Genomic DNA, 15272 nt, shown 5'->3' on the forward strand with positions numbered 1-15272 from the left:
AATTCTTTTATTAATAAATCATTTTTACCATTTTTTTTTACCGAAGATCATATCATTCAAAAATACTATTAATATTTTAGTAATCTATTCTACGTTTATTGTCATACTCAAGTATAGATCTTTTAAAAATGACTTCCTAAGTAAAAATAGATAGATAATTTCCATACTAAGGTCAATAGCGAAAAGCACACGTTGATATTATCTGATGTAACATCGACACTACAGCAATTTTGCGCAAATGGACAATGTAAGCAAACGTTTACATAGGAACTTATCGATCTGGTTCGAATGTTTCTATGAAAAACAAATGCATTGTATTAAACAATCGATGTAAGAATTATTTTCAATTTTTTTTATATTAAAAATTTTATATATCTATATTTTCCAACAATAACAGTTTTTTATCGATTAAATTTATGAATATTCTATAAATTAGATATATTTTATCGGATGTGTAACATGTTTCATATATGTAGATATAACAAGGAAAAAAATTTCTTTCTTTATCATTTAAACACAATAATAAAAAATAGATAATAGAAATCAATATTGTATTATTTAACAGGAATTTTTATCAATCTTAACGATAATACAAAATTCCACTAATTTATATTAATTAATGTCATAAAAATACTGATAACAAAAAAAAATTGGAACGCAAAATAAATCAATAAACAACTAAGAAAGAAATCACAAAAATTATGTAAATGCGAATAAATCTTAATGGAAGAAAAGTGTAGAAAATATTAATCGATGGAAAACTACTACTGAAATTATTCGACATTAAACTAGAAGAATTAACATTCAATTCAATAGAATATTGTCGTGAATTGAACTCATTGAACAGCACATTGAATGATTTCAAAGGAAAAACCAATAAATAAATTATCAGCAGGATTCTGAATTAATGAATCGAATCGTTCCCTGGAAATTGCCCTCTAGATCGAGGGCACAGATAGGTCGATATAACACGTCGAAGAAGTTACTAGTCATTCGATTTCATTTTCCATGAGGGGTTGTCTGCTTGTGTAAACTCACCTTAATTGCTTCGTGTAACTATGCATGTAGACATTGATAGACATATACGTCGCAATTGCGACACATTTCGATGCCGTATATCGATTGCAAGACCTTGCTTGTCTTTTTCTGTCGGTCAATATCGCGACGATCGCGAACCATGCGCCCATGGAAAAAGATCTCACTATGTTCAAACACGTGAACCGAATATTTTTTAATCCTACGCATTAATCTGACACAAAAATAATTTTTGTTAATTTATAGCAGAAATGAATAATAATTTGAGGGGACAATTTTTTTCCATTTTTTTTCTTTTTTTTTTTAAGTATGAAAGTACGAATCGTAAAATGAAAGTACGAATTGTAAAATAAAAATGTTTTACAATCTATAGATAAGATATTAATCCTGCAATTTGAATATAAAAATTATGTAAGTGAGAAGAGAACTCATTATGAAATAAAATGACGCGAAGAATAAAAATGATACATGATCTACAATAATATTGCCAACTGATTTCGTTAATGACTACAATACAGACCATGAATTATAAAATTGAATTATGTAAAGCGTGGACATTGAGTCATCGTTCAGAGTTATCAGAGAGACATCAGCTTGATGAATAAATAAAAGGAAATATTAACCTTGGATATTAACGATTTTAATATTGCTCAAATTGATTGTATTAAATATGCATAATTAAATAAATAAATTATGAAACTATATAATCTAAATAAAGAAAATTTAAAAAATGGCAAACGAAAGTACTTACCAACAGCTTTTATTACATTTTATATTGAAAATGTTCAAAATGTCTATGAATTTAACAATTTCTAAAAACTTATTAATTAAATCCCAATGATAACAAATCACGCTATTAATCATACTTTTAGCATAATCCTTATATTTTCTGATGAGAGAATCACAATATAAAATATATTGTTGCAATGATTATGATAATGCATTGAAATGTAAGATAATGGAATTAAAAAATATTACAGTTTTTAGAATTATAATAACCAATTCTATATTAAAATAAATAAATACGTTGTTGTCCTCGTTTCTCTCCAAATATAATAATTATCAATGATTGTTTCTACAGATTCAGAAATGTGAAAAGTTTTGCGACTCATTGTACATACTTTGTGCGAAAAACATTAATTAAAATGTGAAATCAAAATTTCTGTGTGAATAATTTTAGGCTTTCACGATCAGATGGTACAGATTTTATCCATAATGATTCAAATTATAAGTAATTGGATTCTTGACATTACATTAAAAAAATTTTTTTCAAAATTTATGGAAGCTTTCTTCTATTAGAATTTTAATAGTTCATTATATTTCGTATAAAATGTAATTTTTAATTGATAATGAATAATATTAAAAATAAATAATAGCTATCTTTCTTTCGAAATTTATTTAACTGAGCACTCATAATTAATAAGAAACAATATATATTATGGTTGTGTAACTTGTTCCATGTACAATGAGCAATAAAATCGAAAAGTATTGTTTATCCAAGCAATCAATCGAGACTGTCGGTTTGCTAATCAAGTCCTCGTGAATCATTGAGTAAGGTCGGAACGATTTTTCGATGTTACGATTAACCCTGTGGTGCAGAAACAAAAAAAACGAAAACGAAGCTGGTCAATCACGCTATTTTTCCCCGACAGTTTCAGTTAGCCCGATTGATTGAACTTCCTCAATTATTTAACCGCCATGATAGGAGATCAATCATGAAGCCGTTAGATGGTTTACTCCTGTTGAAACGTTCAATCATGATAGAGAACGATGTTATAGTTCCAAGGAAACTCAATAATTTTACGTTATTAGAAGATAATTATCATTCCTATTTTAATTTTAGGACTGGTAGTATCGAGAGACTGATAGACGGTGATAAGAGAGTAATTGCCACCAAACATTTGCTTCCAGAAAACAACATAAATGTTGTTGTCAGGTAATTAAAAACAATATGATTCACCATGAAATTATCTGAATATTATTATTATAATATTAATTTGACTTTGATCAATCGTTCATTTTATAGAGTTCGTCCACTCAGCAAGAAGGAAATTAAAACCGGCGATGATATGGCCGTGCAATTTCCCGGAGAGGGACAGATATACGTAAGTTTTTTCTCCCTTCTGTCATTAATAGAAAATCAATCATTTAAAATAGAAGCACAAACTCAGATAATTCATCGATGATTCGATACTGTTTTCGTTTTCTTAATTCTCGTTGCTGTTAATTAAAAGTAAACGAAATTATCATATATCACGCTGACATCGCTCAACTTTGTACAGTGCGAAGGATTTCCGAGTAGCGGGGACAAGAAGGGCAAATTATTTTCGTACAACGTGGTGTTCGAGCCCACGGCCACTCAGGAGGACATCTTACAATTTTCTGGTGTGAAAAAACTTATCGAAATGGCGGTGGAGGGATTCAGTTGTACCGCGTTCTGTTACGGACAAACTGGAAGCGGGAAAACCCATACACTCACGGGGCCTCCAGAAATGGTTAGTAAAAAAGACTCGCTTTTTTAATTCTTTTTTTCTTAATATATTTCCGACAGAAATGCATCGATTTATTTGTTTATTTAATGAAACTGAGCGTCTTTCTAGAAATTTTTATCAGGAAGTGTAAGAATAAAAAAAGTATTATAAATAATATATTAAAATTGTTAATCGAATTGAAGGTCATACAAGAATATAACGAAAAGGTTAATGTTATTTTACATGCGTAGATAAGATAATGACTAAGTGGACAATGCTTGTCTTGTTCACCACATGAATATGTCCTATGCGATCGCAAAAACAAGTAAAATCGAATAGAATAATTAAAACTGGTACTTTGTAATAATATTAGAGCTTTTTTAAATGCAATAATTTTTTATCATTTCAAAAATAAATTCAATATAACATTGGATATAATATTAAAAAATAATTGAATTGTAAATTGCATTTAAAAAAAAAAAAATAAGAAATAAGATTACATTACGATAATCTTTTAATGAATTAGAGAATATACTTGATAAATATTTCTTTTTTATTAGTTCGAAAAAATGAATCCTTATTCGGAGCAACATGGCTTGGTCTTCCGATCTTTCGTTTATTTATTTAAATTGTTGCAAGAACGAGAAGAATGTAATTTCGTGTTGAAAGCCTCCTTCTTGGAGATTTATAACGAAAAGGTCAGTAGATCTTTATATATGTAGTATTAGAAAAAAGCTTCAGATCTCTGTTTTATAAAGTTTTTAATTTCAAAACTTAGGTAATAGATCTGTTAAATCCTGGCACATCGAGGAAACCTTTAATGGTCCGATGGAGTAAAAAGACACGAGGCTTTTTCGTCGAAAACCTTTTCACTGTTGAATGCGAGGAACTTGATGATCTTCTGGCCGTTCTCGAAGAAGGTAGCTATGTTTTTAATTTCATTTTTGCATCTTGATAAATAGAGCTAATTTTTTTTAATTTAAGTCCTAAAATATACATTTCATTGAAGAAACTTTATATATATTGAATTTAATTAAAAATATTTTTACTTTACTAAAAAAATAGCCAATTTAGTTGAAATTGTTAATATTTTTTTTAAAAATATGAAAAATTATATTTTCATATTTGAAATATGAAAAAAACATTTAATACTTTGATTTTTCAGGGATGAGAAATAGAAAAGTCGGTGCACATAATATGAATGATCATTCTAGCAGAAGTCATAGTATCCTCACTGTCAATATTACATCTGAGCAACAGGTGAGTATCTCGATTGTGGTATCAAAAAAAAAAAAAAATTATACAAACATTAATATCGATAGATGGATAACAGTGTGTTCATCTCAAGACAAGGAAAAATCAATTTTGTCGACCTGGCTGGAAGTGAAATGACGAAAAAGACACAAAGTGAGGGGAAAACTTTGGAAGAAGCGAATAATATCAATAAAAGTCTAATGGTTCTAGGTACATTCCATGAAAATATTAAGACAATCTTTTTATTTAATTACAATTAAAAATAATAAGTATATAAGTTTAAAATTCTAAAAAGTTTCATCAACTTCAAGTTCTCTTCTCTTCTATAATCTATTTAGAAACAAAATTTCTAAGAAATTCAATATTAAATTAATACTATGCAATCCTATTTAATATTATGACTCGGAAACTTAATGTTTTTAATTATGCAAAAGTATTGTAAGAATCGATTTCAATGAACGAAAGAGCACAAGCTTTATTCTCAACATTAACTTCTATGTAGCAATCGATAAGTGCTTGAGATAGCATGAATTATGTAAAAAAACTTTTATGTCACAAAGAAGTTTCTCTAACTTCTTTTAATATAAATATTTTTTCTACGAAGGTTACTGCATAGCTTCTTTGAGTGATGGAAAACGTAAGGGTGGACATATTCCATATCGAGACAGTAAACTAACTAAACTTCTGGCCGATAGTTTAGCGGGAAATGGTGTTACTTTAATGGTAAAATTAATCTAATAATTTAACAATTATTCATTCAATATGATTAATCAGATGATTTTTGTGAATTTTAGATCGCTTGTATTTCACCAGCTAAATCGAATGCAAGCGAAACTTTGAATACTTTGAGATATGCAGCGAGAGTAAAAAAAATCCGAACAAAACCTATTGTGGTAATGGTAAGTGGAAAGATATTAAAGTATTCTATAAAGTTAAGTGCATAAATAAAATTTAATTCTATAGGATCCTCGAGAAGCTCTGATTCTTAGTCTGAAACGGGAGGTAGGAGCCTTACAAACGGAAAATGAACATCTTCGAGCAGCTCTTCATTTAAATAGTGATACCTCAAATATAATTCGTAGCGAATCTAAAGGTATTATATCAATTAATTATGATTTAATTTAAAAAATTAAATATCACAAAAAGTATTCATAATAACATTTAATAATTAGGTTTTTCTAATGAAATTTTTACAGCTGAAAGAAAAATACCATTGACACCTCCAGTAGTAGATTTAAATAAACTATCTGAAATGGAACGATCTGAATTAAGTCAACTGATTCATGCATACATTACCGAGAATGAAGCTCTTCGTCGAGAAAATGCAGAGTTATATGCTACAAGAGAGCAAGTGATACGGGACCAAGAACTTGTTTGCAGAGAAAACGAGAGGTTACTGAAGAAACTCGAAGATGTCAACTCGTAAGTAGAACAAGATTTAAGACGATTTTGATATTCAATTAATTCGATAGGTTTTATCACTGCAGAGTATGTTGTCGATCCCCAATCATACCTGCGAGACCTACATATTCAGCGGAAATGCTAAACGATAGTAATAACGAAAATGCACCTGGCGCAACCAATATTTGGACCAATCCTAACGTAGAACCTACTCCTCTTTCGAGTGTATGTTAAAATATTTAAGATAAAAATAATAAATAATGATATAGAAAATGAATAATAAAAATTCTGACGTTTATTTAAACAAAGATTCTTTGAAAGATGTCGAATATTATAATATTATAAAGAAAACTTAAATTTATAGGATATGATCAGACATGGGTTATACAGATCTGCAAGTAGTATGCCAGAGAAAATACAAAAAGAATTAGATAAACGAAGAATTGTAGGAAGCTATAATAATATAGTAGAAGCATACAAAGACAAGAGTCATCACCGTAGACACAATTCATGGGATAATGGAAACGGCATGACGAGAATGAGTCCGGATCAGTCCATGTCACCGATAGACATTAATCAGTTAGTATAAATAAATCATTATAATATTATATATATCTAATATAATATTCAAATCAATGAATTCTTAAACTTCTTTCAAAATCAATTGCAATGCAAATTGACATTGAAATGCATTTTAAAATAAAAATTAAAACAACATATTTTAAATGAATTTTAAATTCATTCTAAGCAAATAAAATTTCTTTAAACAAACATTAAGAAATTATCATTCACATTGTGGATTAGAAGTTCTGTTTTATGTCTTATTAAATACGATTTTTTAATCCATTATATATTTTTAAATCCATTATATATTTTATTAATTATAAAAATATTTTCATCGAGTTTATTAAGTTTATTAATTAACTTCTATCTGCAATGTGTTATCATATTTAACATAATCAGTACCATTCTATCTACTAATTAAAGGAATATATGGTAATAGGTATAAAAAGACGAGTGTACGTCGCACCTCGACAGTCCCTGAAGAACGTAGATCATCGCAAACCAATGATCTTTTGGGCGAATCAATTCAACCAATTGATCATTCGTATAATGAATCCCCAGATTCAATTCTTAGCGGTTCTTTAGAAATGATGAACTCAACGCCGAACACAACTGAATCAGAGATGCCAACAATACCATTTCCGGCAGTAACACACATTTTGACACCGTTGAATATTTCAGAATTTGAAGACCATTCGCCAAAGGTATCAAAAAAATCTAAGGAAAAAGAAGATGAAACTATTCAACGAGCGTTTGGAAGTCCAATTCCTATTGACGAAGATAAACCACTTTGAATACTTTAATCAATAAGTACATAATTGATGATGAATTTTAATCGTAATGATCTAAAATAAATCAAAATTAAATCATTTGTGAAAATGAAAATAAAAAAATATATGTATATATATGAAAATTAATTAATTTTAATGGATAAACTTTGTAATTGATTAAAAAAAAATATATTTAATTAAAAGATCAAAAAGAATAAATATTTCAAATTTGATGGCAATTATATAATTATATAAATTATTATATTATCATATTATAAATTAATGAGACAGAATAAGATAGGCAATAAGATGCATGTATGTCTTTAAATATTAACAACTCAGTAATATCATATTTTTAAAGTAAAAATGTATAATATATATAGTATATATTATTTCTATAAAAGTATGTAATTATGTGTGAGCTTATATGTAAATCTATAAGTCATTATTTTTCCATATTGAAAAGAAAATGACTATTTTTAAATAATTCAAAATAAGATTTATAATGATAAAGGTGTGAATAAAATTAAAATATAATAAAGTATTTCATTATTTTGTCGTGAATTCTTTTTTTATATGTACCTAAACATTCATAGAAATGAATTGTTTAATTGAATTTTTTTTCAAATTAAATTATATTGAAAGTTGTAAGTTGATTAATGAATATCATAAAAAATAATTTAATATGGAAAAAAGCATTTTGAAAAAATAATATAAAATAAATGTTAAGAAAATATTGTTTTTCTTGTTTTTTGATAAAAAAAATATGTAAATTATAGAAAAATACATGACATAATATGACTTTTATCGACATGAACAAAATTTTACAATTGCGTGACAATAATTCATTGGTGATGCATACATATATAATTTATTAGATAGGCATCTTGCCACGTCAGATAAACAAAAGCATAAACTAAATTAGAAATGATTGTCGTTAACAATAACATGTATATAGAGGGCGCTTATCAAAATACTTATGCAATCTAGAATATTAGAAACGAATTATTTATTGGCCACAGTCATTTCGCTTACAATTAGTATACAACACAAATAACCAATCATCTTTAACTATTCGTCAAATATGTCGTTTCATTCGCTTGTTTCGCATTCCAATCAACGTGCTGCATTCAAATGCAAAATTCATGATGTAACGTTAACCAACGATGTCGCAACAGAAAAAGAAAGAAACAATACCGTACAAAATTTTGTTGTGGAAATGATCAATCTGTGCTTTTGCTTTGTGAATCTATTACATGTCGTTTCAAGAATTGTGAAAGAAATATACAAAATAAAGAAAGAATTGCCTTTGTTTCACAAGAAAGGCGGTATCGCTGTTTTACCGATCGAGCAAACAGTCATCCCCACTTTATCGAGGAAGCATCGACATCACGATCGCTGCTGGTACGACTACGAGAGAGCAGCAACAGAGCGGATGAAAGAACGAGAATCATTCTTGGATGGACAGTGGTATCGTGGTAAAGTGCGGGTACAGTTTCGAAAGAGTAAACTGGAAGCGACGAAGAACGGAGAACGGGAGAGAGGTGCGGCGAGAGAGAGAGCGGGCGCGTGTAGCAAGGTCGGTGCGTGCGGTGAAGTTACGAGCTTTATTAAAGTGCAGTCGGCCGGGTTGAAAAACAATCGACGGACATAATACGGCGCCCCGTGAAGTCCGATGTCTAGTGCTGAGGTGGTGGAGAGCTCCGTTGACCCCCCAGCTAAGAAGCGACGCGTTGCTGCCACCACGGGAGGAGCCGACGATTCGACGACGATCGCAGACATGGCGAAAAATGGCTCGACGTCTCGGGCTTCTGCCGAAATTGATGAGGGTCTATACTCCAGGCAGCTCTATGTCCTCGGCCATGACGCCATGCGTTGCATGGCATCCTCTGATGTCTTGATATCCGGTCTCGGCGGGCTCGGCGTGGAAATTGCTAAGAACGTCATCCTCGGCGGCGTCAAGTCCGTTACATTGCATGATGACGCGCTGTGCCAGATTTCAGATCTCGGTTCACAATTCTATCTTACCGAAGCGGATATAGGTAAGTGGTCTGACCCGCGAATCACGAAATATATAAACTTCTTCAATAGTAAAAATTTTTTTCGCAATTTTTATATTAAGATGTGAATTTAATTAATAGTGAATTTAATTATTAAAATAATTAATTATATTATTTAAAATTATTGCAAAATTTCTTTTATATTTATATTTTTTATATATCGTATATTTCTATATATATTTCAAATATATATAAAAGAAATGATATAATTATTATGGTTAATATAATTATAAATCTATATGTATTATATGTTATAAATAAAAAAATTATATTGCTATTATTTTATTTTTTAGGTAAAAATCGAGCTGTTGCTTGTTGCCAACGTTTATCAGAGTTGAATAATTATGTCCCTACACGTCATTATTCTGGACCCTTAACTGATTGTTACATCAAGAAGTTTAAAGTTGTTGTTTTGACTGAAACTTCATTGAAAGAACAATTACGTATTTCTGAGATTACTCATGCAAATAATATAGCTCTTATTATAGCAGATACCAGAGGCCTATTTTCTCAAGTCTTTTGTGACTTTGGAGAAAAGTTCACAATAGTTGACATCAATGGTGAACCACCTGTAAGTGCAATGGTTGCTAGTATTTCACAAGACACAGAAGGTGTAGTTACTTGTTTAGATGATACACGTCATGGCATGGAAGATGGTGATTATGTCACTTTTTCTGAAGTACAGGGAATGACAGAATTAAATGGTTGTGATCCAATAAAAATTAAAGTTCTTGGTCCATATACTTTTAGCATTGGAGATACATCCAAATATTCTGAATATATTCGAGGTGGTATAGTAACACAAGTAAAAATGCCAAAGATCTTACAATTTGCTTCTTTGAAAGATGCTCTGAAGAAACCAAAGTTTCAAATTACTGATTTTGGAAAGTTTGATTATCCAGAACAAATACATTTAGCTTTCATGACATTACATAATTATATAGAGGAAAATAGAAAATTACCTAGACCATGGAATCAAGAAGATGCAAATGAATTCTTAAGTTTAGCTAGAACTCTGAAAGAGGAAGTAGCTAGTGAAACTGAAATAAATATAGAACTATTTGATATATTTGCAAAAATATGTTCTGGAAATTTAAATCCAATGAATGCTACTATTGGAGGAATTGTAGCCCAAGAAGTTATGAAAGCTTGTTCTGGAAAGTTTTGTCCTATATTCCAATGGCTATATTTTGATGCTATTGAATGTCTACCTACAGATCGATCTGAATTCACAGAGGAAGATTGTTGTTCTATAGGATCACGTTATGATTCACAGATTGCTGTTTTTGGACGCAAATTCCAATCAAAGATTGGAAATTTAAAATATTTTGTTGTAGGAGCAGGAGCTATAGGATGTGAATTGCTCAAAAATTTTGCAATGTTAGGTGTTGGTGCTGAGAATGGTAGTGTTATAGTCACTGATATGGATTTGATAGAAAAATCTAATTTGAATAGACAATTCTTATTTAGACCATCTGATGTTCAACAATCTAAATCATCAACAGCAGCTAAAGTCATAAAAAGTATGAATCCAAATATGAAAGTGATAGCTCATGAAAATAGAGTTTGTCCTGAAACAGAAAAAATTTATAATGATGACTTTTTTGAAGTCTTAGATGGAGTAGCAAATGCATTAGATAATGTTAACGCTCGTATTTATATGGATCGCCGTTGTGTATATTACAGAAAACCACTCTTAGAATCTGGTACATTAGGTACAAAGGGTAACACTCAAGTTGTTGTTCCCTTCTTAACTGAATCATATAGTTCTTCTCAAGATCCTCCAGAAAAGAGTATACCAATATGCACATTAAAAAATTTTCCTAATGCTATAGAACATACTTTACAATGGGCCAGAGACAATTTTGAAGGTTTATTTCGCCAAGCTGCGGAAAATGCTGCTCAATATATATCCGATCCACAGTTTGTAGAGAGAACGATAAAATTACCTGGTGTTCAGCCACTAGAAGTTTTAGAATCTGTTAAAACAGCTCTGATTGATGAAAGACCAAAATCATTTGCCGATTGTGTTGCTTGGGCTCGTTGTCATTGGCAGGAGCAATATAGTAATCAGATCAGACAACTTTTGTTTAACTTTCCTCCTGATCAAGTGACATCCAGTGGTCAACTATTTTGGTCTGGACCAAAAAGATGCCCTGAGCCACTCACATTTAATGTTAATGATCCATTACATTTAGATTATATTGTAGCTGCTGCTAATTTAAAGGCAAAAGTATATGGTATTCCCATCAATAGAAATCGAGAAGAAATCGCTAGGATTGTTAGCACTGTACAAGTACCGAATTTCACACCGAAATCTGGAGTAAAGATCGCGGAGACAGATTCACAAGTACAAGTATCTAATGGTAGTGGAAATATTGATCATGAGAGACTCACTCAATTGCAAGAAGAATTACCAAGAGTTGAAGATCTCAATGGTTTGGTAATCTATCCACAAGAATTCGAAAAGGATGATGATACCAATTTCCACATTGATTTTATTGTGGCTGCTTCAAATCTCCGTGCTACTAATTACAAAATTCCACCTGCTGACCGACATAAGAGTAAACTAATTGCTGGTAAAATAATACCAGCTATTGCTACTACTACTTCAGTAGTGGCAGGTTTAGTTTGTCTGGAGCTTATTAAGCTAACTCGTGGCGTGAAAGATCTATCTATCTATAAGAATGGTTTTGTTAATTTAGCTTTACCATTCTTCGGTTTTTCTGAGCCTATCGCTGCGCCAAAATTAAAATATTACGATACAGATTGGACACTGTGGGATCGATTCGAAGTAAAGGGAGAATTGACGCTAAAAGAGTTTTTGGATTATTTCAAGGAACATCATAATCTGGAAGTTACTATGCTATCTCAAGGTGTTTGTATGCTTTATTCCTTCTTCATGGCAAAGCCAAAATGCCAAGAGCGTATGAGTCTTTTGATGTCTGAAGTAGTAAAGAAGGTATCAAAAAAGAAGTTAGAACCTCATGTACGTGCGCTGGTATTCGAACTTTGCTGTAATGATACTGATGGTAATGATGTGGAAGTTCCATATGTTCGTTATACTTTGCCGTGAAATATGTTAATGTCACCAGGATAATGAGAAATGTCTACTTAACTGACTTAGCCGTAGTAATTTCCACAAATTTCTATTTTACAATACAAGGAGAATATTACTCTTTCTCTATGTAAGGTTCTCAAAGTTAAAAAAAAGATTCATTTTTATCGTCGATGCTTTGTAGCATTTATATAGTAAGAGATCATAAGATCCATAGAGTTTTTCTTACTATGATCTCCCCCTTTTCCTGAATATAGACATTAGGGCTCGAACTATTTGTTTTCTTTTTCATTATTATTTCCTGTGATCGTTATCTGAAATAATTTAATCGTAAATTTGTTATGTATGTTTTTCTTTTTATTTTTTTAATAAACTAATAATTTCAGAGGAAAAATGAATTAGCTTTAAGATAATTCGAACTGTTGATAAAAAAGATATATGAGTATAAAAATTTGTACAAGAGAATCTACAGTCTTATGATGTTTATAAAATGATTGAAAAAAAGAAAGAAAAAAAAATATCATGAAAAAGTTGCAAAAAGTTTAGTCCATATTGGATCATAAAGGGAAATGTCATGGTAAGAGTTTTCTTGAGGACTCACACTTCATAACTTAATGTATAGGATCGAAATGTAAATTACGAAGCTGATAATTCAATGATCCTTAGACGAATAATACTAACACATTTAATATAGACTATAGATGAACAATAAAAATCGGACGCAAATATATCTTGCCTTTATTGTATTACATTTCTTTATTTTCTATTACTACTATTACTATTTGTATGGTTAGGGGCGTGTACGAAATTTAAAAAAAATATTACAAATGTTCCCCTCTCCTTTCCGTTTTGCTCCATTATGCTCTTGCTATCGATATTTTAATATTTCATATAATCCATTATTCATGATTTTGATTTGTCCGCCTTACTGTTCAAACACTCAATATACTATTGGCTAAGGCTGTTCGTTGTTATAAGAAATATTGCATTTAAATTTATAAGAACAAATATTTGGAAAGAAGCTTCAAAAAGAATTGCACACTTTAGACCAAGAAATACAAGAAAAAAAAAAGGAAGATATTTTGTTAATTTTAGGATAATGCGGATATTTATTGTATTATTTTATCAATAGATAATATAAATAGATGTGTTTGGATTTCAAAAAACATGAGAAATATAATAATGAAAATAATATTTGGAATTATTTTATTTCCTTTTATTTCCTCTTTCTATCTTTATAATAGTTCATTAAAATTTTATTAAATGTGAAAATATAATTAAAATGTATTTAATTTATTATATATATAAATTAAAGAAAATTAAAAAAACATTGACTTTTTAGTTTTTTAAATTTTAATAGAATAAAAGTTTAATGTGATTCGTTTATATATGAATATATGCATAAAAAAATGCATTATCGAATTTGCGCGGGAAAAGCAAGAAAATGCCAGAAAGACATAACATGGCACAACGTAGTATAACGTATGTAACCTAATAGAAATTAAAAAATAAATTCTTAATTATATATAATTAAATATAAACTTTCGAAGAATTTATAATTTTTTTTTTCATTTGACAGATCATTTTTCTCAACAGTGAATTCGAAAGATAAAATTGAATCCAACAATGCAAGGTATGTTAACAATTTTAACTAATTTTAACTAATAATTGAATAATTATGTTTAGTCGAATTATATTGAATGTGCGCTTAAATTTATTTAAAAATAATTATTCACATATGATATTTATAAATGAACATTTTAAATTATGTAATATTTCTTTTTCGATTGTAAATAATATTGTTAATTGCACACATGCTAATAGTAAAGTTAACAGCAAGGATCAGAAAAGTCCAGGAAATGGCAAAAGAAAGAGAAACAATAGTGAAGATGACACTATCAGGTAATTAATACAATTATAATACAATTATGATACAAATATAATATAATAATATAATTTTTAATATATTATCTAACATTTTAGTAAACAGAAACACCATTTAAAAATTACTTATTGATATTGCATTTAAAGTAAATATTCCATGTGATATAATATGATTAATGATAAAATGATTTTTCATTATTCATTATATTCTTTTTTAGTCCTTCTCCTATCAAAAAATCAGAAAGTTCCTTAAAACAAAAATTAACACCAAAAATTAAGTTATTATCTAATGAAACATCTATAGAAAGTGAAAAGAAAAAAACTAAAACACCAACTAGTTCTAAAAAGAAAAAAAAAATTGAAGAATTAGCGAAAACTCCTAAAAAAAATAATGTAAAAAAGATACTAAAAGATAAAATAAATATAAAAGAACAAAAAGAAAATGAATTGATTATAGAAAGTAAAATAGAATCAAGTCCTGAATTTAAATCTTCAGAGTCTTCATTGGAAGAATGTGACAATAAAATAAATTTAAAAAATGCTAAGAAAAAAGTTAACAAAAAAAAATCAAAATTAATTGAAGAAGATAAAATAAAATCAAGTTCTGAAATTGAATCTTCAAAGTCTTCATCTGAAAAATCTAATAATAAAAAAAATCTAAAAAAGACAGAGAAAAAAGTTGTTAAAAAAAGATCAAGAATAATAGCTCCTGTTGATGATTCTAGTGATGAAGAGGAATGTATTCCAGTATGTATAGTTTTTAGATTCTTGTCTT

At 29.2% G+C, this 15272-nt stretch overlaps 3 protein-coding genes across 5 annotated transcripts in view; all 3 read left to right on the plus strand.

Annotated features, from left to right (window-relative positions):
- LOC102681144 (kinesin-like protein KIF12) overlaps positions 1-7617 on the plus strand; it is a 9788-nt gene extending 2171 nt beyond the window's left edge. Inside the window, exons 3-16 of one of the 3 annotated variants that reach the window (XM_031515253.1) lie at positions 2879-2971; positions 3062-3140; positions 3318-3530; positions 4067-4204; positions 4285-4426; positions 4672-4766; positions 4829-4970; positions 5365-5483; positions 5555-5659; positions 5724-5853; positions 5957-6182; positions 6233-6386; positions 6526-6740; positions 7149-7325. In XM_031515253.1, the coding sequence (XP_031371113.1) occupies positions 2879-2971; positions 3062-3140; positions 3318-3530; positions 4067-4204; positions 4285-4426; positions 4672-4766; positions 4829-4970; positions 5365-5483; positions 5555-5659; positions 5724-5853; positions 5957-6182; positions 6233-6386; positions 6526-6740; positions 7149-7161 (1864 nt within the window). In that variant the 3' untranslated portion in view covers positions 7162-7325. Of the gene's footprint in view, positions 1-2878; positions 2972-3061; positions 3141-3317; positions 3531-4066; positions 4205-4284; positions 4427-4671; positions 4767-4828; positions 4971-5364; positions 5484-5554; positions 5660-5723; positions 5854-5956; positions 6183-6232; positions 6387-6525; positions 6741-7148 lie in introns of all 3 variants that reach the window. The other 2 variants (XM_006609678.2, XM_006609679.2) reach the window with 2 other exon arrangements.
- Positions 7618-8860: 1243 nt separating this feature from the next.
- LOC102670927 (ubiquitin-like modifier-activating enzyme 1) lies at positions 8861-13805 on the plus strand. The gene is made up of 2 exons (XM_006609685.2): positions 8861-9537; positions 9849-13805. Exons 1-2 carry the CDS (start codon positions 9171-9173, stop codon positions 12629-12631), a joined length of 3150 nt encoding a protein of 1049 aa, XP_006609748.1. The 5' UTR covers positions 8861-9170; the 3' UTR covers positions 12632-13805.
- A 508-nt stretch (positions 13806-14313) lies between these two features.
- The window catches only part of LOC102670604 (DNA ligase 1), a 4736-nt gene continuing 3777 nt past the window's right edge, over positions 14314-15272 (plus strand). Inside the window, exons 1-2 of the mRNA XM_031515245.1 lie at positions 14314-14515; positions 14716-15246. Coding sequence (XP_031371105.1) covers positions 14352-14515; positions 14716-15246 — 695 coding nt within the window. The 5' untranslated portion in view covers positions 14314-14351. The remainder of the gene's footprint in view (positions 14516-14715; positions 15247-15272) is intronic.

This window comes from Apis dorsata, unplaced genomic scaffold (assembly GCF_000469605.1).
Source record: "Apis dorsata unplaced genomic scaffold, Apis dorsata 1.3 scaffold_59, whole genome shotgun sequence".
Classification (NCBI taxonomy): Eukaryota; Metazoa; Arthropoda; class Insecta; order Hymenoptera; family Apidae; genus Apis; species Apis dorsata.

Coding starts and splice junctions, on each gene's coding strand:
- LOC102670927 (XM_006609685.2), top strand. CDS start 9,171: ATGTCTAGTGCTGAGGTGGTGGAGAGCTCCGTTGACCCCCCAGCTAAG. Junction 9,538..9,848: donor TCTTACCGAAGCGGATATAG/GTAAGTGGTCTG, acceptor TTTATTTTTTAG/GTAAAAATCGAGCTGTTGCT.